Source organism: Vombatus ursinus, unplaced genomic scaffold, assembly GCF_900497805.2.
Source record: "Vombatus ursinus unplaced genomic scaffold, bare-nosed wombat genome assembly UNPS02014158.1, whole genome shotgun sequence".
NCBI lineage: Eukaryota > Metazoa > Chordata > Mammalia > Diprotodontia > Vombatidae > Vombatus > Vombatus ursinus.
The window spans coordinates 378241-404752 of record NW_020953936.1 but is presented as its reverse complement, the minus strand read 5'-3'; the positions used below and the strand labels follow the sequence as shown (position 1 = coordinate 404752).

Here is a 26512-nt window from a genome sequence, read left to right as displayed (position 1 = left end):
TCTTGAGACCATTTCAATTCCCACTTCTTCCATTAAATTTTCCAAGATAATCCTAGCCAACAATGATTTATTTATTCTTTCCAATATATTTTAAGTGTGGAATGCTTTCTGGCCACTAAATATACACTTAGTACATTACTGTACTTAGTATATTACTTTATTATATGCTCTCATATTGTCATGTAGTTGCTTCTAGTGTGGATCTTATACTCTGCATAACAATTGGTTACTTTGAATGAAAAAGTGGATGAAAAAAGTCATAGCTCAAAAAAACAGACTAAAAATCCCACATTACACATTTTAAATAAAGGCCCTTAAGAAATATGAGTAAATTTCTTCAATTACAGGAAAGTTATACAAAATAATTTTGCTTTTATATTAAATGCCTGAACACCAGTGAGAAAAAGAATGGATATATAAAATACAAAAATCTTATTTTAGTAAAAGTTTTCACTCCTTTAAAACTCCTGCTCAAATTACTAACAAGTAGGTAAATGAACAGACTTTAGTCATTTTCTTTCATTAATCTTTACCTACTAAAGGTAGTCATAACTGGTAGGTCCAAGGTAGACAAAGATGGAAAAAGATACGGCAAAAGAATTAAAAATCTGAATAATTATTCCATACTTACTTGAGAATTAACTGTGTATGCTTTGCTATAGCTATTTTTAATTTGGCTGCTTTACTTTAATTTGTAAGCTTTTTGTATTGTTTTTGTATTTTCAAGGCATAAAAGAAATCTACACAAACTCTTTATAACTTTTTTATCGGTTACTTTTAAACAAATGTCTCAAATCATCCAACAAAGTAATGGTTAATTAACAACTAACAATGCAACCTAATATATCTATTCCATCTATCTAGACTTCTCTGGCATTAGTTTATTCAAATTTTCTAGCCCTTCTATCAAGTGAGAATACAAGTCCTCTGAAAAATTATAATTATTATAAAATTATATAATAATGTGGAGAATTCCACAGCGGGACATAGTTTACATGTCTGGATGTACCTCTGTACAGCTCTTTCACCTAGAAAGGAAAGGGTCCTAACAAGACAGTTCTCCAAATTTTCTATGTACAAACTGTGTATGGTCTCAATAAATATAGCTACACTGGCTATTTGGTATATGCCATGTTATCTCTAAATTACTCTACGTTTGGTTTAAATCTTATTTGTTGTTTTTTTCAGCTTATCTCCCTCTGTAGATTTTTCTTTCAGTATTCAATTGATCCCTTCCTTAGCATCTCCAAAATTTATGATTACGAGAATGGAGTCTCTGAGTGAATCTGAAAAATCCCTGAGGTAAAATTTCATATTAAAGAGAAGAACCCTCCCAGAACTTAATTAACTCCAGACAAAAAAAAGGGAATAGAAACTGGGAAAATGAGTCAGGTACCTAGTCAGTAAAGAAAAGAGCTACCCTCAGGACTTCTATCATAGGTTGCTTTAATCTCTCTTACCTTTCCTCTCCCGTCCTCCATCAACACATATTGGCAGACTTCCTAGGGCAATGTAGAAATCCAGAAATGGGAAGGAAACAGACCAATATAATAGAGGAAAAGTTACAGAAGATGGACAGTGTAATACGTAATTTGGGAGAGAAGACAGAGTTATTCAAATTAACCAAGAGAAATTAAATAGTGGTCATTTCAGAAGTAAAGAGCATAAGAAAAAGAGAAGGACCTTTCATTTCTTTTTAATCAAGGTACTCTTTCAACAAGAAGAACAGAAATAAATTATAGTTCATTTGAAAACTGTCTTCAGAAGAATAGATAAAAGATTATAAAACTTGGCCAAAAGCACAAAAGAACAAGAAATGAACAAAATTCTTATAAATGTTTCAAATGTTAATGTTGGAAGGAAGAAATCTTGATCATAACCCAGAAACAGACTGAGGAAAAAAAGAATAGTTCTAACTTGATAATCTTTTCTTTACTCAAGAAAAAGAATCTAATAGGTTCCCCAATTTTATATAGCCAAAAGAAATTATGAAGTAGCTGTCCTTATGTGTAAATGATTAAATAGCCTTATCCCATGAAGGGCAAGACTGTACTCAATGGATAACAATGGAACGTTCCACTTCTAAATTTGAAAGCTGCAGGAAGCCAACAGAAAAGCTCAACTACACGTATCTTATGCAGAGATAGTGAATAACCTATATGGTGGTATCATTTGAAAAGGCCAAAAAGGCCCACCTCTGAACAGGTGACACATAATCAAAATTTCATCACTGGAAGATATTCTCCCTTTGTGTTAAACACCTTTCTTTCTTTGTTCTCTTTTAAGACACAAATTCTCTTAAGATAGGTACTACATTAAGTTATTCACACTAATTAGCACCACAGCAATGGGTGTAGGTAGGGTATCAGTCAGGTAGGGAAAGGGAGTAGAAAAAGGGAGATATGTGGGGAACCTTGGTAAATTTTGCCTATTTAAAAATTCTAATTAGTACTGGGTCATTTTTAAATAAAGAATAAGCTACTGAAGAAAATCTTCAGTTTAAATTAACTAATCTGTACATTACACTTATATATTTCTTATAAAATCAGTACTTAGTTTAAAAAAAATTCTCAAATAAGGTAAATGAAACTTTGTGGAAACTAAAATAAAATTTCTAAGAGAAGAAAGGCCAATGTATGTTACTTGTACAACTAGTTCACTCAGAGATAAAATAGTTCTCTTAACTCTAATAGTATCTGAATATTATTTCTAAACTTTAAAGCAAAATACATACCTCATATTCTTTTCTGCAGACTTTAGAAATATCATTCTTAGAAGAGGCCTAAATGTCAACAGATTTTTTGTTAATTTGTAGGAAATACTAATTAGCACAAAACAAAACAGAAACATCTTAAGGTCAAAATGCTCATGGATCCTCACAAGACAGTTGTACTATTAATATTCATTAATTAACAAAATATATGACAAAAGTTAAAATTAATTCAGTAATGCTTTCAAATGTATTTGTATTTTATCAGTCAAAACAGCACCTACATAATCAATGATAATGTGTCCAAGACATATTACTAATGCAGTATATGTTTATAGTAGTTATTATATTGAATTATGCTTTTTGATGGAGCTAAAGATAAAAATGACAATACTTGGTATTCACACAGTTTTACAGACCCCTTGCAATAACTCTTAAGTTTCTTAGGGAGTCAAGAGACCAATTAGAGATTCATTAATTAAAAATTGAAAAGGACAAGGACAAGAGCAGAGACTCATACCATATCACAAAAGACCCTCACCTCAAGGCAATAGCAACATTTTTGAGGGTACTATCTTTTGACCCAGTAAAAACATATCTAACTGAAACTACCATTTAGCCCCCATTTTTACATCTTGTCCACAAGGCCAGACTATCTTGTTAAAATTCAGGCATGGTACATTATGATGCACCACAAATCCCAAATCTGAAATACTTCTACCATCCATCTCCTTTGCTCCTACTCACATGCTGCTGAACGGAGTTGGATAAAGTTATACAATCAAGTTAATTGGGTCCACTAGAAATTTCTGTTATCTAGTCTCAACTAGGTCCCCAATGTAGCATAATCTCTAATTGATTGTCTTACTCCCCACAGAAGCTGTTCTAAACTTTTTCTTCTCCCATCAATAAGAATTAAGATTTTTTTTTCTTTTTCTTTCTTTTTTTTTTTTAAAGTTTTTAGGCAATTGGGCTTAAGTGACTTGCCCAGTGTCACACAGCTAGTAAGTGTCAAGTGTTTGGTCTGAGGCCAGATTTGAACTCAGGTCCTCCTGACTTCAGCGCCAGTGCTCTATCCACTGTGCTACCTAGCTGCCCCCAAGATTTTTTTTAAACTTTACCTGTTTGCATGCCTGTCGACATTCCAAAACAATGGCCAGTTCACAACAGCCTAAGCCAACCCAGCCATCAGACTTCTTAAAAACACCTTTAAGATAAAATACACATTTATTTTTCAGTCATTCAAGTAACCACATTATCAGTTCTTTCAAATTCAAATGTAATTGACACTAGACATTGCACATAATATTCCTTAAATATCAACCACTGAAATATGAACTTGGAAAAGCTCTGAAAATTTTACCTAGCCCCATCCCTCAATTCTTAGAGTTGATGGAATTGCTACTAGTATTTTAAGAATAATCATTTAATGATGATTCTTTTTCTAATTCCTCTACGATTCTCCTTTATTGCTGAGATTTCTCACTTTTGGTGACTATGCTCAGGTAAAAGGACAAGAAGAGAAGATAAAACTCAAATCACTCAGTTTCCAACACTCACTAAACCAGAAGTACTCTTTTCCTCATCTAATCTAATAGTAATAGTAACTCCTTTTATGTATTTATCATAGTATAAGATAGAATTTTTAAAGATTGCTTTAATTATCACAGATCATAGAATGGTAGAGTCAAAATGGACTTTAGAGACCACCAATGAAAAACTATTAGAAAACAATCAGAGAAAGAAAAAAAAAAGGCAATTCTGAAGAGAAATTACTGTACATCTGTTGAAAATTACTCCTTCATATTGACATTTAAGAAATGCCATAACTACATTCTGTATAAAATATAAACAGATATCTATAATAAATGAAAAATATTCCTTATATATGAAAAAAGTTCAAGAAGTCTCAAAGGAGGAGATCATATAGAAGTCGATCGGAAATTGTGTGTCAATTACTACTAATATAATTAATTATGCTTTGTTTTTTAAGAATCAAACACTATCATAATCATGAGCATTTTTGTTATTTTTAAAACTGCAATAAATAGTCAAAAGAAAAAAGTAGTCAAATAATCAAATAAAACAATCCAACTTCCATAAAAGATCACATGATTACAGGTTTAAAGTTGAAAAGGACTTCAGAGTCATCATCAAATCCAGTCTCCCTCACTTTAAGAAAATTGAGATCCAGAGAGGTTAAGTGACTTGCCCAGATGCAAAAAGGTAAGTAGGATTCAAATTTAGGCAGGATTCAAACTCAGATCTTTCTGACTCCAAGTCTATCCACTATATCATGCTGCCTCTAGAGAACAGCAGCAGAGAATTTTTGAGCTACAGATCTTAGAAATCATCTAGCTGAAACCTTCATTTTTACAGATGAGGAAAATGAGACTTAAAAAGGTGTCCCAAAACATATAGGAAATTAGTTGCAGAACCAGGACTAACATCTATATCTCCTGAATACAGTGCTGTACTAAGAATTATTTTTGCCTAAATCTGCTCAATATTATTATTATTATTATTATTTTACTTTTAGGCAATTGGGGTTAAGTGACTTGCCCAGGGTCACATAGCTAGTAAGTGTCAAGTGTTTGGTTTGAGGTTGGATTTGAACTCAGGTCCTCCTGACTTCAGGGCCGGTGTTCTATCCACTGCGCCACCTAGCTGCCCCTCAATATTATTTTTAACTTGATTTATTCATATATGCCTTGAGAAGAGATAAACACAGGGACACCAAGAACATGCAAACCCATTATTATCCCTACTTGAGCAGTATCACATCCCTAGAACTCCTTTATGCGCAAATGAACATTATGCATTTTTGAAATCACATTGCACATGACACAAGACTCAATTTAGAAAATAAGCTCCTAAAGTGCCTTGCAGTATCACTCTGATAAATGCTTAACTGACTGATGAGAACTACGGATTTACTAAATTGTGTGCTCTTTACTTTCTTTTCTTTTTTTTTTTCGTGATGCAATTGGGGTTAAATGACTTGCCCAGAGTCACAAAGCTAGTGAGTGTTATGTGTTTGAGGTTGGATTTGAACTCAAGTTCTCCTGACTCCAGGGCTGGTGCTCTATCCATTGGGCCACCTAGCTGCCCTTTTTTTTTTTTTGGTCGCCCTTTACTTTCAAAGGATCCTATAGCCATTCAGTAAAAATTACAATTATTACATGAATACAAAGTAAAAAAATAAAAGTGCTAAAGCTTATCTTTACCTGGTAAAGAAGAGTTCATACAATTCCAAACGTCAACCTAAAAGTATATTATACACAAAAAAGATCAGTGGCTCTTTGAATAGCACTCAATTTTGAAAAAATATTCAACAGATGCTGCCAATTTAATTACGTCCATGTCAATATATTCATTCCAGATTGAAACAACAGTTATTCTGATCCTTTGTTATCAGGAACATTTCTTAAAACCCAGTGCCAGTAACACAAACTGTCAGAACTAGAGTAGGAAAAAAAGTTGGCTTACTTTGTCTATTGCAAACGAAGCAACAGAGATAAAGGCTCTGCCGAACTCTTTGAAAATCACAATAATTAAAAGGGAAATATCAACTGTTTAGCTATTAATTTAGTGTTTCTAATTATGTATGGTTCTGCATCTGGAGAGGGTCTCCAAAGTAGGCAATGGGATTCCTTGGCCTATCCTCGTACTAACCCAACACTTACAACAGGGCTGGGGAACCTGCGGCCTTGAGGCCACACATGGCTTTCTAAAAGGTCCTTGGGTGTGGCCTTTTGACTGAATCCAAGTTTTACAGAACAAATTATTTTATTAAGGGGATTTGTTCCGTGAAGTTTGGATTCAGTTAAAGGGCCACACTTGAGAACCTAGAGGGTCACATGTGGCCTTGAGGCTGCAGGTTCCCCACCTCTGTCTTAGACTATCTAGAACCACCTCAAGCTTCAAAGCCTAGGCTAAGAAGGGACAAACAGCAAACTATCTCCTCATGATGTGGAAAAATGAGAGAAAGTGGGACTGTGAGAGGTTATATGTTGTCTTCAGCCCATTAAATCTTGCCAGATATTTACTTTGAAGCAAGAAGTTAAATTTAAGTCCCTAGTTATGACATCTGGGAGATGGGGTAAAGATAGAGTGATTTCACTGATGTACCAATTCCATCCATTGATACAGATCAGTAACCTCTCTGTAACTTAAAGTCTTAAAAGAGCTGCCTGGGGGACCAAGAAGTTATGTAATTTGCCCATAGTTACAACTCTAGTATGTGAATGAAGCAGTATTTGAACCCCGGTCTCTGTGACTCCAGGCCAACCCTCTATCCACCACTGAGTTGCTTCTTGATGATTGTTCTAGTTTTCATAAAATTTTTCAAAATATAATGGAATATAATGAAAAATCACCAAATTCCATTAAAATTTCACATTTTTAAAAATTCTATCATACTTATAATTACAATTTTCAGAATGAAATCGTAGGGAACTATGAAATAATCTCTTACATAGTAATTTATGTAGAAACTTTTCATTTCACAAAGTTAAATCTAACATTTTGCTTATAACAGAAACCCCAAGCACAATAGATAAGTTATTATAAAAGTGCTTCATTAGATGCTTAAGTTTGTTTAAAAAAAAAAAAAAGACAAACACACACACACACACACACACACACACAGCTACCATAGTTACATTAAAACAAGTCGTACCATTGATTCTGGGCAATAGCCTGGTGCTCTCTGTAAAAGGTGTCTTAGGCGAGATTCACTTTTTGATGATAAAATCTATTTGAGAAAAAAAGTATCAATGGTACTTAAAAAAAACCCCAATGAATAAAAAAATCACAAACTTTTTTCCTAAGTTCAAGTGCTATGCTGAAAATCTTTATTCATTTTCCAAATATAGCTGCTAAAAGTAACTTTTAAACACTGTGCAATCATTAGTTAGGAAATAATCAAGAAACACAATATGCTGCAGTTTGAGATGCTGCTTTTTAATGACCATATGGGAAAAAAGCTGAGTATCATGAAAAACCCAAAACAATAGTATTCTATACAGTTCCATTAAACTGCTTTCAAACAAAATAACATTCTAAAACAGAAGAAAAAAGTTGCCTCCAAACAGGAAATTATCTTAGGCTAATGTAAATAGCAATTAACTCTTCTTTCAAAGGAAACTTCATGAATTAAGAGTTAAAAAAAAAAAGAACTAAAGCAACAATAACAGATCACCTGTCACTATAGAAAGGATGTTTCAGATTCAAAGAAACTGGTTTACTTTCAATTAAAATGGATCTGGGCTGTGACCTCATAGATATGAGATTTCCTCAAATAATGCAGATCATGTGTCCATGTAACCCCATTTGTGCAACTCTCATCCCTCTCCTTCTGTCAGTTTGCCACAGAGGTTCATCCAAAACACTTACTTTTCCTTTGCTATTGAGAGCCTATCAATTGAGCATGTGTGCTGTCTTTTGGCTATCACTCACTTTCTCTCCATGTGATGTGACTGACTTTTTTTTTTGACTTTTTATGACTTCTTTCAGTCATACATTTCTGTGAGGATATGTGCTATACTGCTCTCCTTCATAATAAGCCAACATTCCACAGTGCTTAAAGGTTTTGAAAAATACAATCTATATATTAGCTTACTTGAAGCTTACAATAACCCCATAAGGTAGGACTACTATTATTACAATACCCATTTTACAGATGTGGAAATCTAGGCAGCGAGATGAAGTGACTTGCCCACAGTAGCATAACTAATGTCAAGGGTGTGATTTGAATTCAGTTCTTCCTGCTTCCAAAAGCTGCAGTATTTTTTATTTTGTTTTTCTAAGTCCACAGTCTATCTACATCCACCATATGGCTCTCCATTTCTTTTTGGGTGATCCTCTATTTCATTTCTGAGTAGAGTATGCCATCATCACTGGATGCATCATCATTGGAAGACTGGGATTGAAAAGATGGGGTTTTGTTTCAGGGAGAAACTTGGAGCAATTAAAATAATTGTGCAATATCTCAATGTCAATCCAATCTACATTGTACCTCTTGTTCTTTTATGGGGTCAACTCATTGTCTATTTGTAATGCCTGTCCAAAATACACATAAAGATAGACAAGTGCTAGACTGTCTATTCAAATGCTCATCATAACTAGACAACAATCATTCTTCCTCTGCTTATTCTCTCTCTGTGGAGAGTGAAGCCAAACCCTTTAGAATAATTTATAGACCTCATTTAGGAGGCTCTGTGATATTCCGGAGCTTGCTGCAATCTGTAAACCATCTGCAGACAGGTAACATCTGTTAGTCCTCACCATTCCTCAACCTGGATTGTGTGCGTGATCTCCTCTATAACAACAGTAAACACCTATGCCAAGCACATAATCTTATTTTGTGTCTCATTTGATACTGATGATAAGAGACGGTGGTTCTCTCTGAAATTCTTCTGATTGTAACTTCCAGTCCTTCCTTTTCTCTCTGCACTTCACCCTTCCTAGATCTATATCTCCCTATATCTATCCTGTCCCCACCATGACCTCATATATGTTCTGGCCTCATTTTCCTTCCTTCAAAATCTTGACCCTTTAGTTAACCAGTTCAACTTCCCTGCTCCATTGTCTTACCGCCAATTCATCCTTTTCCAAACACCACCTCTGAATTACTCCATCTGCTTTCTCCATTCCTGCTCACATGCTACGTAACAGTTAAAAGTCATACAACAGGATTGACAAAATCTACTAAAAGTCTGATACCCAATCTCAGAGCTGGGCCCTCACAGCTACACGCCAATCCTTTTCTCTTCCCCGACAGATTCTCTGACTTACTCTCCACAGCAGCTATTCCAAACTTTCTCTGTTCTCAAGCCATCTACACAACCCCTTCTCTCCTTCCTCTCAGCCAAGGACCCCACCTTGTGTATTTCACTAAAAAAAAATTAGGCCTGATTTCTTGAGCTCCCTCCCCATTTCAAAACACTTCAACATTATTCCCTATTCCCTCTTTCTTTGCTCCAGTCTCTAAGAAGTACTCCTTCTCTTTGATTTCTTTGATTGTGCTCTTAATTCCAACTCCTCCCATTTCCTCCAGGATATTATACCTTCCACCACTCTTTTTCTCTTGAACTTTCAACCTTAAACACAGCCCATACCCTACTACCAGCAAATATGCCCTAGTCTCCTACAAGCTTAAAAAAACTGTTGTTTGAACCTATAGTACCTTTCAACCTATCACTCTAAGCCTCTCCTTCCCTTCATAGTGGAACTCTTAGAAAAAGCTATATACAAAGTTGCCTTCACTCTCACTCCTCTCACTTTTCAATTCCTTGCAGTTTGCTTCCATCCCACTTTTGAAGGCTGCTGATTATATCTTTATTGTAAAAGCCAACATCCTCAGTCTTTATCCCTCTTGAACTCTAGGTAGTATTTAACATTAGCTATCCCTTTCTCTTCTGGATAGTCTCTTCTCTGTATGATTTTTTATTATCACTCTTATTTCAAAAATGAAAAGGTCATTATAGTATGACAGTACTGTCTCTTTCTACCTATATCACTTATACCTTTCAGTCTCCTTTGCAGGATCATTATTCATATCCTGGCCCCATGCATGAGTGTACCATAAGACTGTCCTAGCCACTCTCCTCTATCAATCAACAAATATTTGTTTAGTGTTTACTATTTGCCAAGTACTACACTAGCATCGGGGATATAAAGATAAAAGTCAAACGGTCCCTCATCTCAAGGCACTTACATTCACTTGGGGGAGACAACATGTATAACAAAATAAAGAAAAAATGATTGTGGGGGTAGGTAGCTAAAGGGATCTAGAAAATTTCTTATATAGAAGGTGACATTTGAATTGAGTCAAATAAGACTTCACTTCTGTCCCAGCTCAGCTTCTAACTCTCTGGACTTTGCCTTCGTGCCTCAGATGCCTCCACCCTGGAACATCCCTCCAACCCTGTGATTCTCTTCTTCCATTGCTGAGTTTACCTGAAATCTTCATTTTGATGAAAGGCCCAAGGTTAGCCATCTCTCTCCTTTCCCTGTTCATTTCTAATTTTCTGGTGCCATCAACCCAACCACACCCCTCAACTTTCCAGCTCACTTTTATGTTTTATCTTCTCCCATTAGAATAAAAGCTCCTTGAGGGTAGACACTATCTTTCTTTTTGCTTGTATTTACATCTTTAGTATAGTGCCTGGAATAAAAGCAGCACTGAACAAATGTTGACTTAATTTGGCCAAGGATTTTACAAGGCATAGGTGAGAGAGGGCACCACAGACATGAGGGACAGTCAGTACAAAAGCATGGAGAACAAAGATGGAGTGCTATCTATGAAAAACAATAAGAAAACTAACTATACTGTAATGTGTAAAAGGAAGTAATGTATAATAGGGCTAGAAAGATAGGTTAAGGCAAAGTTATAAAAGACTTGAAATGCTAAACAGTTTATATTGATCATCAGGTAGTAGAGATCAATTGGAGTTTAACGTGTAAGGAACTGATCATGAGACCTACATTTTAGGAAAACCACTTTGGCAGTGATGTGGAAGATGGAGTGGGGAAGACTTAAGTCAGGAAGCTCAATTAAGAAGTTATTATAGTAGTCCCAGTGACAGGTGAAAATGACCTAACTATGGTGATGGGTGATGATTGTGAGTAGAGAGAAAGGGATGAATGTGAGAGATGTCGTAGAGGTAGAAAAAATAATTGACTGAACATGTGGGGTAAGGGAGAGTAAAGAGTCAAGGATAATACCAGGGTTGGGAAATTGGATGTCTAAAAGGATTTCTGTCCTCGACAGAAATAGGTAAGCACAAAAGGAAAAGGGCAAGAAAATGAGTTGTTTTAGACATGTTAAGTTTGAGATGTCTACAGTATGAAATGCTTGAAATGATGAATAAGTATTTGGAGATAGAGAACTAGAGCTCAGGAGAGAGATTGTGCTGGATATTTAGATGTGGAAGTCATTTATATACAAATAATTGAATCCATAGGAACTGAACAGGTCAACAAGTGGAAGAGTTCATAGATTCAAGAGAAGGGATAAAGGACACAGCCAGGTACACCAACAGTTAGATGGCTATGGATGATAAAAGAGACTGAGGAATGGTCAAATAGGTAAGAGGAAAACCAAGAGAAAGCAGCATCACAAAACCCCATAGAGAAGAGTAGTGGAGGTAGGAGAAGGTGGTCAACAGTGTTAAATGCTACAGAGAGGTTGTAAGGATGAAGACTGAGGAAAGGACATTGTATCTGGCAATTAAAAGATCACTGGGTATTTTGAAGAGAGAAGTTTTAGTCGAGTATTGTTTCAGAAGGCAAACTGCAAAGGGTTTAGGAGTGAGAAAAGATAGAGGCAATAATTATAGACAGTTTTTTCTAGGCATGTGGTTGAAAAAGGAAGGAGAGGTATAGAGAGACAGATAGAAGGGATGGTAGGGTCTTAAGGGGGCTTTCTCAGGATGTGAGACTTGGGCATATTTGTAGGGAGCAGAGAAGGAAACCAGTACAGAATGTGTTGATCTTTTGGGGATATTGTTGGTTCCTATGGATTCAACTACCATCTGTACGCAGATAACTCAAAAAATTACCTGTCGAGCCTTCATCTCTCTCTTAAGCTCCATTAACACCACCTCCTAACTTCCCTGTTTATTTTATAATGGCATCACCATTCTTCTAGTCACCCAGGTTTGCAAACCAGACATCATCTTCAGATCGTCATGCTCACCCTCCATATGTGATCGGTTTCCAAGCCTTGTCAACTTTACTTTCTCCAACATCCTTCACATCTGTTCCCTCCTGTCCACTCACACAACTACCCTTTTCCATAGTCTCTCATCACTTCTCACTTGGACTACTGCACTCGCTTCCTCAAGCACCCTGCTATACACAGTCTCCTCCTTGCCTACCCATCCATTGCTCACAAAGCCGCCTAACCGATGTGCCTTCTGTCTGGCTCTGACCACGTCACTTCCTAGTCAAGCTATTTCAGAGGTTCCCTACTGCCTCTAAGATGGAGTATAAGCTTCTCTCCTCAGCGTTCAGAGCCCTCACAACCTGGCTTAGCCTCGCTATCCAAGCTGAGCCCACAATATCTAACCCCCTCCTCCCACATTATACAGTGCAGCCAAATTGGCCTAGTGGCTGTTCCCCACAGAAGACATTCCATCTTCTGCTTCAACACCTTTTTAGCCACAGTGCTTGGAACCTTCTCCCTCCTCATTTCTGCCTCTCTGAACCCACCCAGCTTCCCTGAGTTTGAGGTCAAGTAATATCTTCTGATTCCCCTAGTTGTTAGTGTCCCCACTCCCACCCCCCCCTGATTACTTTGTTCATATACTGTACAAACCTGCAGCCACCACAAAACCAAGTGTGACCAGAACCAGGTTAAAATGTATTTGGGGGGCAGCAAGGTGGCGCAGTGGGTAGAGCACTGGCCCTGAAGTCAGGAGGACCTGAGTTCAATTCCAGCCTCAGACACATAACACTCACTAGCTGTATGACCCTGGGCAAGTCACTTAACCCCATTGCCTAACAAAAGTAAATAAGTAAACAAATAAAATGTATTTAGAAGGGCAGTTAGGTGGCTCAGTTGATACAGCACCAGCCCTGGAATCAGGAGGACCTGAGTTCAAATCTGGCCTCAGCACTCACTAGCTGTGTGACCCTGGGCAAGTTATGATTGCCTCCAAAAAAGAAATAAAAATGTAATTGGAAAATGTTTAACAAAATAAATAAAAATGCAATACAACATAGATAATGTTAATTTGTGGTTTTCTAAGTCAACATACAGTCTGCAAGGATCTGTTTCCACTTGAGTTTGACACCACTAGTGTACAGGGAAGCAGCCAAGTGGACAGCAAACCAGACCAGAAGCCAGGAAGACCAGGGCCGAAGACTCTGGCACATCCTGGCAAAGTCACATAACCGAAAGGCAACATAACCCTAGGCAACTAAGACTATTCAGGAATTCCCACATACCAATGAAATCAGGTCCAATTCTTGTATCTGTCCTTACATATATTGTATGTACTTATCTGTGAATATACTGTACTCCCCAGGCCCCTCTCTCCGAGAAGAAGGTAAATTCCTAGAGGGCAGGGACTATTTCAGTTTTGTACCTTTACCCCTTCATACTTCCAGGCATACGGTATGTGTTTAAAAAGCACAAGTTCATTATTTTAATATTTTTGGGAATTGTTTATGATTTTGATACAGACACTGAAGACATCTTGTTAGAAAGCCTGTAAGCAACATTTTGCAGTACCCTGAAACTCCCAGATCTTTTTCAGAATTGCTATCTAACCATGCCTCCCTAATCTCATGTTTCTGAAGTTGATTTCTGTGTATCTAAATATAAGACTAATTTTTATCTCTATGAATTTTATCTTATTTCCTGCAGACCAATGTTTTAGTACTATCAAGATCCTTTTGGACCCTTACTCTGTTATCCATTGTGTCAGCTATTCTTCCCAAGTTTATGTCATTTGTAAATGTGATGAGGATGCAATTTTATTCTGAGTAACTGATAAAAATGTTAAATGGCATAGGGCCAAGCACAGATACCTAAGGTACTTCACTAGAAAACCCTTGCTACTCTTTGAGTCCAGTTATCCAACTCATTCAGAACTCATCTAAGTGAACTGTAGTCTAGTCTATATTTCTCCAACTATTCCACAAGACTAGGATGAGTCACTTTAACAAAAATTTTGTTAAAATCCAAGCAAACACTATCCTAAATTACCCCTCACCTATGAGTTTAGTAATAAACCCCAAAGGTTTTTTTTTAAATAAACTAAATAGCTAAGAAGTTAGTTTGATACTTACAGGAGCTATCACTTCATCTTGCCCTAACACATAATGTAACACCTGCAACACCTTATCAGACTACCTCTTCTATGAGTTTCGAAGCTCCTACCTCACCTCCTACCTCACCCCTCAAAAAATTTCTACTTCTTTATATTTAGTGAAGCTGATTCTTAGAAAATAGACATATATATCACTGGGTCAGGATTCAAAGCCTTATATAACTAAATGTCTCTACAAGTAATGCACAAACTTACCTGTTCACAAACATCACGGCACATTAGGTTATCCTTTGCATGATAACAACATAAGGCACCTAAGGTGAAAAAAAAAAAAGAATTCTCATTCTTCCAAACTGTTAAATAACTAAATAAACCCACACACATTTACAATAAATAATCCACTTCGAACTGGAACACCAAAAATAACATTTTTTAAAATGACAATTTTCTCAGTTTTAGAAAAATCCATAAAGACTGGCATTATTATCAGTTCTCTTACCATCATGGTCTTCCTGTAGCTCATCAATGTACTTCTTAAAAAATAGTAACCAGAAATGAACACAACACAGCAGTTGTGATCGGGGCAAAGTACTATAGGCCTATCTCCTTAATTTGGACACTACAAAGTCTATTAATGTCATTAATGCCTAAGATGAATTTGATACGAAAACAATATAAAATTACAAAATGATGGAGATAATTTGATGACAGGAATGAAGTATAATTAAGGAGCAAACATAGAAGATTATGTTCAGGTTTTTGGAACACGGGGCTTTGAAGTAAAATTTTACTGTACTCTAACCACTTATGTGTTTTTGTTTTTTATAAAATACCTTTCCAAACTGCATGTTACTTAATATCTCTGCCTCACTTTTCTCATTAAAATATAAATAAAGTGTACCTCTTCCCTAAAGACATTAGACTAAATGATAAAAGAAACAACATATCACATATCCTAAATTAACCAAATACCAAAGAAATCAGATAACACAGTTGATCTGTAAAGGTTCTCTGCATTCAAAGGAGAGATTCTATAAACAAGTAAACCTGGTTTTTGAGTCATCCTGAGAAGATAATGCACTGAGACCTTTTTAATGATTCACGAAAAAAAAAATCACAAAATTTCAGAGGTAAAAGAATCTCAGATCCCAAGAAATGGTCCCCTTGAAGATCTCAAGCAATAGTAAACAAGTTTGCCTCTGAAAACAATTCAATATACCTCTGTCATGCTCTAGTTGTTAGGAAATTTTTCTTTATATTGAGCCAAAATTCATTTCCCTGAAATTTCTAACCTGTTGGTCCTAAATCTGCCGACTTGTACAAGACTAATCTCTCTTCCACATGACAGATCTTCTAATATTTGAAAATAGCTAAGTCTTCTCTTCAAGAAAAGCATCCCTAATTCCTTCAAATGTTTCTTGAAATGGCATGGTTTACCCACCACCTTGGGCATACTCATATTGTTCTCAAAATACCATACCCTAGAACTTAAGATAATACTCTAGAAATGGTCTGATGGTGACTTTATAATCTACCCTCATTCTTGACACATTAACTTTTTCTGACTACCACTTTAAGATACTTATCATCTTCCAACTCTTTTGCACAACAAACCTGTAATCACAGAACATAAAGAACAAAGTTGAATTACTTATACAACACTTCCAGCACCTCAAGAAAAATAAACCCACCAACCCATTATGTAAGTTCCAGTTAAAATATGACCTCATTTGGCTCTAGCAGCAGCCAAGATGGTAAAGTAGCAAAAAAGAAATACACTGAGCTCTGCCCCCTTCCCCAAACTTCTCCAGGTCTAGAAAACACCAGACCAAAGCCTGATTAAGAAATCCACGGAAAAAAAAAAACCCACAGAGTCATTTTTCCAGCCCTAGTTAGCAAAGGGAGATACATACAGAAATCTGTAGACAATGACAACAAGGTGTGACCAGGAGCTAATCACACTGAACATTTCAGAACAAACCATGGCAAGAAGGAAACAAGTATTTATTAAGCATCCACTATGTGCCAGGCACTGTGCTAAGCACTGTACACATTATCTCATATGATCCTCACAACCACCTTAGGAAGTAAGTGCTATTATTGTTCTCATTTTAGGGTTGAGTAAATTGGGGCAGACAAAAGTTACATAATGTGCCAGGGTCGCTCAACTAGCAAAAGTCTACGGCCACATTTGAACTCCGGTCTTCCTGACTCCAGATTCACTGCCTTATCCACCATGCTGCCTAGCTGCCAGATCCCAGATGCTAGGTTCCAGATTGACTACCTAGTTCAGTCACAGATCTGGGGCAGCCTGAGAAGACCTGCACCTAAGAGTTGCATCCCAGGGTGAAGCTCAATCATGGGCCCTAGGCTGAGCAAGACTAAGTTCAGAAGAATCAGTTGCATTGCTTGGACCATAGGAGTGGAATGAGGTCTCCATTCCAGCTTCCAGATCATTGTAAAGCCCAAAGAGGAATAATCAGAGAAGGCATCCCAGACCAAGGGGAGTCCCTGAGTTGTCACTCTGAACCATCAGGGTTTTCCAGCTGGCTGATGATGGCTCAGTACAGGAGCACTCTCCTGAAGCTCCAACTGGATTAAACCCACAGGCCTGTTGCTCAGACCAGAAGGGCAGCACTCAGACTTTTCCCTGGATCAGACTACTTTGGGAGCACAAAAAGTATGCAGTTTCTCAGCCTGAGTTGTCCCCTTAAATCCTTAAATACAAAACTCAATTCCCCAAGAAAACAGCAGCAGGACCAGCTCAGACATTCCCTCCAAAAGCATGGTCCTAATATAAAGCCCAAAGTCAGGAAGTAGGCTAGAAGAATGAGCAAACAAAAAAACCTCACCATAAAAAGCTGTCACAGGGACACTCAAGACAAACTCAAAAGAAGAAAGCAACTCCGAAATATCTACAAAGTCTCAAAGAAAACACAAATTGGGCACACAAGAATTCCTGGAATAGATGAAGCAAAAGTTAAAAAAAAGAGTTAAAATGTTTTTATAAATGAAGTGAGAATGCTAGGGGTGGGGAGGAAAGGGAATTTGGAAAAGAAATAAGAACTATAGAAGAAAGAATTGGAAAGAGAATTAACAGCTTGGCACAAGACACACAAAGCCTTGCCCAAGTAACAAATCCCTGAAAATCCTCAACTGGATCAAACAGAAGCCAATGACTCCATAAGATAAGAAGAGATAGTTAAAAACAAAGTCAAAAGACTGAAAAAAATTAGAAGAAAATTTAAGCCATCTCATAGACAAAAACCAAAACAAACAAAAAAAAAACCAGATTGGAAAACAGATTGAGGACAGATAATTGAAGAATCATTAGACTGCCTGAAAATCATGACCAAAAGAGCACAGACATCATATTTCAATAAGTCATAAAAGAAAACTGCCTGGATCCTTTAGAGCCAGAGGTTAAAGAGGAGATAGAAAAAAAAATCCACTGGTCAGCTCCTGAAAGAAACTCCTAAATAAAAACTCCCAGAAACAATGTAGCCATAATCCAGAGATTTTGAGAGAGAGAAAAAATAATGCAAGCAGGCAGAAAGCGTTCAAGTACCAACGAGCCACAGTCAGGATCACACAAGATTTAGCATCCACTCTAAGAAGTAGAGAGCTCGGAATACTATATACCAGAACATAAAGGATATAGGCTTATAACCAAGAAAAAGTCAGAAAAATTGAATATAATCCTAGAGGAAGGAAAATGGACCTTCAATGAACTTGAGGACTTCTAAGTATTCCTGATGAAAAGAAGAGAGTTGCATACAAATTGTGAAGCGCAAACACAATAGTCAAGAGAAATATAAAAAGGTAAACATGAATAAACAATCATAAGGGACTAAATAAGGATAAATTATTTACATCTTAATATAGGGAGATTATACATACCTAAACTCCTGTGAACTCTATCATCTGGATCTAATTAGACAGAAAGCTTGGGAATGGCTGTTATGTCTTGATGACTCAATAGAAGAGAAAGGAAGGAAGAGAAAAATATACTGAAGGTGGAGGGTTGAGGGAAGGAGAGCAAGGTTAGGGAAAATTATTTCATATAATCAAGAGTGTGCAAAAGTAGAAGTTTATTCAAAGAGGGAGGAAAGGATGGGGGAGCAAATAAGAAGTGAACCTCACTCTTATCTGAACTTGTCAATGGAATACACATATACACAGTGGGTACATACACTATGAAATATATTTCATTTGGGGCAGATAGGTGGCGCAGTGGATAAAGCACCGGCCCTGAAGTCAGGAGGACCTAGGTTCAAAACCCGCCTCTGACCAAATACTTGACACTTACTAGCTGTATGACCCTGGGCAAGTCACTTAACCCCTACTGCCTCACTATATATATATATATATATATATATATATATATATATACCACTCAGTAGGGAAACAGGATAGAAAAGGGAGAAGGGATAATTAAAGGGAGGGTAGATTAAGTGAAGGATTTGGTCTAAGCAATCCAAATTCTAGGTATGTACAAAAATATTTCTCTTTTTGAGGTGGTAAAGAATAGGAACCTGAGGGGTACCCATCAATTGGGTAATAGCTGAATAAGTTATAGCAATATAAAAGTAACAGAATATTACTGTGCTATAATAAATGATTAAGAATAGTTATGAGGGGCAGCTAGGTGGTGCAGTGGATAGAGCTCTGACCCTGGAGTCAGGAGGACCTGAGTTTAAATTCAGCCTCAGATACTTGACATTTACTAGCTGTGTGACCCTGGGCAAGTCACTTAACCCCAATTGCCTCACCCCAAAAAAAAATTAGTTTTGAAGAAACCAAGGAAGACTTGTGTGAACTGATGCACAGAAAAGTTAGTAGAATCAGAACAATTTTTACAATGACGACAATATTGCAAAGATAAACAACTATGAAAGAATTAAGAACCCTTATCAGCATAGTAACCAACCATAATTCCATAGGATTCATGATGAACATACTTCCCACACCTCCTGATAGAGAGGTGAAGGGCTCAGAATGCAGAATGGGGAATATTTTTTTGGGGGGGTGGAACATGTCCAATGTTGAGATTTTTTTTGCTTGACTATACAAATTTGTAACGGGGGGCTGTTTTTCTTCTTTCTCAATGGGGAATAGGGTGAGGACAGAAGGTGGATTTTCACTAATTGAAAAAATTAGTTTTAAAATGGTATAATGAACAAAAAAATGAAAACAAAAAGAACAAAAATTATTTCTACAAATATTTAGTTCCAGCAGCAGCCTATCTGCTAACCAAGGCTAAGCCTAGCTAAGTCTGGAAAGGCCCATTACCAATAAGTTCACCATCACAAGATAAATTACTTAACCACAACAAATCATGAAACAAACAAACAAAAAACACATAAAATATCCTTCCATATTTTGTTGTCCCCTTCTGCTTCTACTGTCACACGGTCAGAGTGTAGAAAAGGGAACAGAGCAATACAATGAATTAGTTTTTAGACCATCTACAAACAATTGTGGTACTCAGTATAAGATCCTTGTCCAATGACCAAGTTGACAGACTTCTGGAGGAAGTAATCCTTAACAATCACAGCTATAAAGTTGGAAGGGATCTCTGAGGCCAACTGGTTAAATTTCTCATTTCATAGACAGATCCTCATTATAAATAAAACCAGCAATTACACGTTAGAACTATCTTACATAAAGAAATTACAGCTAAAAGGAAGACATACCACAGATTCTCCTTGGAGTTACAAATAAAGGAGTAAGGGAATCAAAGAGTTGGAAGGGTTATTATCACTAGCCATCTAGTCCAACCCATATCCAAAGGAAATCCCCCCATCTCAAGTCCAAATTTGTCTCTTTCCAACTTCTACCCAATGCTCCCTTGTCCTGCCATCTGGGGTCAAAAAGAACAAGTCTAATTCCTCTTCAATGTGATAATTTTAAATTTCTGAAAGCAGCTATCATATTTTGCCCCAACCTCCACCCCAAATCTTCTCTTCTTCAGGCTAAACATCTCTCAGTTCCTTCAAATGATCTTCACATGACATAGACTTAAGGCCCTTCACTATTCTGGTTTGCCCTTCCTTGGATGCTTTCCAGTTTATTAATATGCTTCATAAACACTGGTACCCAAAACTGAACTAAATACTCCAAAGAGTATGGAAGACTCTTTCTGAATATTCATGGAAACTCTGCCTCTTAATGCAGCACATGATTGCCATGAGCTCTTTTGGCTGTCACATATTGATCCTCCAAATCCACTAAACCAGCTAGATCTTTAAGAACTACATGTATAAGATAGGATAATGCTCTCACTATACGTGTAAAGCTGAGTTAACAGATTTGTTGTCACTATTAAGCCCAAATGCAAGCAACAAGAAATAAGGAATATCTGGTCATTTCATGTGGCTGTGTTCCTGGTGTTCAGAAGTACACAGATGACTGTAGCTCATGTATCAATATTTGCTATGCAGGATAATAATAATAATAATTATTATGATCTCATATATATATATATATATGTATATAGCACCTATGTGCCAAACACTTTACAAATATTTGATCTTCAAAAGAACTCTGTGAGACAAGTGCTATTATCATCCCCATTTTATAGATAAGGAAACTAAGGCAAAAAAAAAGAGGTAAGTGACTTGCCCACACAACTAGTAAGTGTCTGAAGCCAAATTTGAACTCTTCCTGTCTCCAGAACTAACACTCTATCCGCTGCATCACCAAACTAGATCGAAGAGAAAATCTATAAAAAACTATACAAACTCCTCCAAACCAAGTCAACAGATATGTTGATACTCTGATTCCTATGAGAAAGTTAGGTAGAGGTGAGGATAACAGGAAATGTATTTGAAACTTGTTTAGGATTAAGGAATAAAATGAGCAAAAGACTTCATAGCCTACTAAGGAGCCTCACATGTGTGTATGATGAATACCTTTTATATGAACAGGCAGTTCTCAGATGAAGAAATTAAAGCCATCTGTAGTCAGATGAAAAAATGCTCTAAATCACTATTGATTAGAGAAATGCAAATCAAAACAACTCTGAGGTACCACATCACACCTATCAGATTGGCCAACATGACAAAATAGGAAAATGATAAATGTTGGAGAAGATATGGAAAAATTGGAACATTAATGCATTCGTGGTGGAGTTGTGAAATGATCCAACTATTTTGGAGAGAATTTGGAACTATGCCCAAAGGGCTATAAAAATGTGCATACCCTTTGATCCAGCAATAGCACTTCTAGGGCTATAACCCAAAGAGATCATACAAATGGAAAAGGACCCACATGTACAAAAATATTCATAGCAGCTCTTTTTGTGGGGGCAAAGAATTGGAAATTGAGAGGATGCCTCTCAACTGGAGAATGGCTGAGCAAGTTGTGGTACATGAATGTAATGGAATACTATTGTGCTATAAGAAATGATGAACAAGCTGACTTCAGAAAAACCTGGAAAGACTTGTATGGTCTGATGCTGAGTGAAGTGAGCAGAACCAAGAGAACATTGTACACAATAACAACCACATTGTGCGATGAGTACTACTGATAAACTTAACTGTTCCCAGCAATACAAGGATCTAAGACATCTCCAAAGGCCTCGTGATGGAAAATCCTATCCACATCCAAAGAAAGAACTATGGAATTTGAATGCAGATTGAAGCATACTATTTGCCATTTTTTTTCTCTTTTGTTGAGTTTTGTTTCCTCCTTCTCGCAGTTCCTTCTATTGGTTCTAATTTTTACTTACAACATCACTAATCTGAAAATATGTTTAATAAGAATGTATATATATATATAGCCTATATTAGATCATGCGCTGTCTTGGGGAGGGTGGTGGGGAGGAAGGGGGAGAAAAATTTTAAACTCAAAAGCAATGGAAGTGATTATTGATAAATCAAAATCAATCAATAAAAATAAAGAAAGAAAAAAAGAAATGATAAATACCTTTTTCAAGATACTCAAAGGGCACCTAAACATGGAAAACACTAATAGTGCCACAAAAAATGAAACAAAGTATCTTGACAAAAATGAAATGTGGATATTAAATCAGAATAAGTTATCTGTACATTTACAACAGCTCCAATTTGACCTATTCAAACAAGTTTTTGACTCTGAAAATTAGGAAATGGATAAAGGAAAGGAATTAATTATAAATATCAATTACTGCTGACCAACTGCCACCAACAGGCAGGTAAGCATAGGAGCCCTGGGTTTGGTAGCACTGCCCCATAACACTGGTCTTACTTCCAGCTATCACCCAGGAAAGCAATTCCTGTGGAGAAGAAGTACTCTATTCCCACCAACCACCAACCAACTGCCAGCCTAGGTCAAACAGCAAGGCACGCTGAGGAACAGAGAGGAGGCAGCATGTACCAGGCAAGTCAAACCACCATCTGGACCATCATCTCCACCCAAAACTGCCATGCCCCTTTTAGACACTGATGGAAGTAGCCCAGAACCCTGAACCCAAGAGCCTTGGGACAAGTTATGCTTCTAGCACAGTGCCCACAGTCATAACCCTGGGAAGCAATCCCTGTGGAAATGCAATCTGACAACTGTTCCTGCAGGTGCTAGTCATAAGCTGAAGACCCAGGAAAAGAAGTTCTTGCCACCAAAGCCCTTAGCACTGTCAAATGGCACAACATCAGAAAATGATCTGATTTTGTCGGTGAAATTCACATTAAAGACTAGGCATTACTGCTTTGCCACTATACCCTAAGGACCGTTGGGACCTTTCTATCTGATTTGAAGCTGAAACCATTCATGTGAGATGTCTCCTTCTTGTTAGAATGAGCTCCTGGAGTGCAGGACCCTCCTGCTTTTATATTTGTATTTCCAGTCTGTAGCACAGTGCTTTGTACATATGAGTCCTTAATAAATACTTCATTCATTCATTCATTCATTCTTTGGGAGCTTTTTATTCTACTTAAAGGTCCTGTTACTTCAGGTAAAAGTTAATGAAGGTATCAATTTGAGTGACTGGGTAAGTAGAAAAAAGCAGACAGATGGTAAGAGATACTGGGGAGGTAAGACAACAAAATTTATTGACTGACTGGCAAGGTGGAGGTAGGGCCAGGAAGAAACTGAGAGGGAAGAGTTGAGGATGATTCTAAAGTTGCAAATCTGAGTACCTGTAAGGACGGTGTTGTTCCCTACTGTGATTAAATATCTCAAGTGAAAAGTCTTCCAATCTCTTCTACTCACTCACTGAGATACTAGTATCCAGTACCATACACAACAGTTGTAACACTAAATGCTCCACTTTTCTTAAACACCTATTTTCTGCATCTTTTGGAGCATCTAGCTTAGTGTTCTCATTAAAATCATGTAAGAAAGTGTTTTAGAAAGCAATTTGGAATTATGCAAGGAAAGCTATTAATTTGTTCATACCCTTTGGCCCAAAGAGTTCAATAGTGAGACTTTTATATGAAGGAGATTATTGTCAGAAGACTTACATTTACAACACTCTGTAAATGTATTATTTGTGACATTAAAAATCCAGAAACAAAACATGTGCCCAATGATTGCTGAATGGCTGAACTGTGATATATGAATATCAAGGAACATGGCTACATTGTAAGGAATATGAAGAATTAAAAGAAACATGTGAAATACTTATACAATATGACAAAGTATAAAGAAAGCAATGCCAAAATAACAAAATACAAGATAACTACAACAGTTTAAATGAAGATTTATAGGCAGCAAAACTCTGGTCAAATACTTTGGTTGGGGCAGCTAGATGGCACAGTGGAAAGAGCTCTGGCCTTGGAGTCAGGAGGACCTGAGTTCAAATCCAGCCTCTGACACTTGACACTTACTACCTATTTGACCCTGGGCAAGTCACTTAACCTCACTGCCTCATCAAAAAGCAAAAAAAAATACTCTGGTCAATGTTAAAACCATTAAGGTTAAAAAACAGCCCTCCTTTCTTTTGACATTGTAGAAACTGTTTTCAGGGTATGTACTTTTGTAGGAGAGGAGTTACCCATGGTTTCTGTTGGGAAGCGTCTGTTGCGTCAAAAATAAATTGTACCAATAAACACTTTTCTAAAAGGGGTAAACAGAAGAAAAAAGTCAAATGAGAAGTTTTCCCTCTTCTGCTAATTAATATTTGGAATAGAGTTTTGCCTAAAGTAAATTTTCATGGTGAAAATTATTAGACAATACTCTCAAGAACTATGACCGGTGCTGGAGGTTATATAAGCTGGTTATAACTACAATACACAGAACTTTTGCCAAGCTTCTGGCTATTTCTAAAAGACACTGTAATTGTGTAATCTAAACAATTTCCTAGACTTTAACCAGTTATAATTTCTAATGTGAAAGACTTCATTGTATAGAGAACTACAATTTTCCACTAGTTTTAACTTCAATTGACTAGAATACTCAAAAATAGACTGTTCGGGTTAATATAATCTTTAGGATAACATAACTCAAAACTCTCTTTGCTTCAACCACCTTTAAAAACATTTTTATATTGTATTTGGACACTTTCCTGCATTATTAAGTATAGTACTGATTCCCTTTGATGCTTGAGGATCTTACAAGTGTCCTATGATCACGATTCACTTCTCCAGATGTTTATTCAGGTTCTTCCCTCAAAATGATATACACTAAACCTTTCCCCACATTTCTAGCCTTTGTGCACGTCTATTACAGATTTTCTGTAAGTTTTAATATGTAACACCTCAAGTTCTATTCTGTGCCAATTCTAAATTTATAGCAAACACCCCAAGTAGAACCAGAACTAGTCCTTGTCATAAAGTAGACCACAGTCCTCACCAAAAAAACACGCTAGGATTCTCCTTCAGTTCAAATTCAGTATTAGGACCACTCGACTTCAAGAACAGAGCAGTAACCAGTAAAATTGCTTTCATTCTTTTTTTTAAAAGGGATAGGAAGGAGGTGAGCTTCAGCTGGCAACAACAACAACAACAAAATAAAAAAAGCCATTCCTGTGGAAATACAAATAACAAATCCTTCGAGTCCCTGGCCAGAATGGGGATAAGCAGATGCTCGAATGTAGAAGTTCTTCCTTTTTTAGTGTCGGGGACCTCTTTGGCAGTCTGGTGAATCCTATGGACAGACCCGTTCTCGGAATCATGTCTTTAAATCATGGAAATTTAAATTAATTTCAGCAGGAGGTTAGGGAAAATAAAGGTGTCATTTTTCTCCCATTCCAGCTCGAGGGCCCCAGGTTAAGAATCTCCTAAAGTAAGTCTGGCAAGGAACATTTAAGTGCCTACTATGAGCTCTGTGCTAAGTGCTGGGGATATAAAGAAAAGCAAAAGAAAGTCCCTGTTCTCAAGAGGCTGACGGTCTAATGGGGACAACATGAAAACAGCTACGTAAAAATGGGATATACAGGGCGTTATGTTCTATAAAAGCTGCACTAAGATTTTTGGGACACTGTCCACGGGACAAACCGGAGGTAGCCTCAGAATGAACGCATTAAGATTATTTGAGCAAAAATGGGAGAAAGCTTCTTGCAAAAAGTAAAGGTTTAACTCGGAAGCCAGGAAAACCTGGATATGGAGAGGAGAGAAGGGGGAGAATTCCAGGAACCCGGGCTAGGGGCTGAGGAGGTGTGGGGGGCTCCCAGGAAAAAGCTCGGAGGCGGGAGATGGAGGCTGGCGGGCGAGGGACGGCCAGAGGACAGCCGTGAGCAGACCGCCGGCCAAACCTCCGGCCCGCCACGGGAGGCCCAGCCCAGCACCCCAAAGAGGTTAGGACGACCCCACCCTCGTTCCCTCGCCGCTTCCCGTAGGCTCGACCCCCGCCGGCCGGGGTCGAGCTGCCCATGCGCGGCCGAAGGCCCAGGGGACCCTCCGCCATTACCCAGAGGGTCCCGGCCGGGGCCCCCTCCGCCATGTTGATAAAGTCTTGGGGAAGGGGTCTGCCCCGAACCCCCCTTCAACTTACCCGAAGTGCCAGGGACCAGCCCCACGGCGGCCTCCGCCACAGCTGCCGCCGCCAGGAGGAGGACTATAACGTAGCGCGGGGCCGGGGCCGCCGCCGCCTCCTCCTCCAT

At 37.5% G+C, this 26512-nt stretch overlaps 1 protein-coding gene across 1 annotated transcript in view; it reads right to left on the bottom strand.

The window, feature by feature from the left end:
• RECK (reversion inducing cysteine rich protein with kazal motifs) overlaps positions 1 to 26512 on the bottom strand; it is a 74401-nt gene extending 47889 nt beyond the window's left edge. The window contains exons 1-6 of the mRNA XM_027859124.1: positions 26404 to 26512; positions 14749 to 14807; positions 7392 to 7466; positions 5938 to 5974; positions 3832 to 3917; positions 2735 to 2782 (exon numbers count right to left, since the gene is read on the bottom strand). Coding sequence (XP_027714925.1) covers positions 2735 to 2782; positions 3832 to 3917; positions 5938 to 5974; positions 7392 to 7466; positions 14749 to 14807; positions 26404 to 26512 — 414 coding nt within the window. The remainder of the gene's footprint in view (positions 1 to 2734; positions 2783 to 3831; positions 3918 to 5937; positions 5975 to 7391; positions 7467 to 14748; positions 14808 to 26403) is intronic.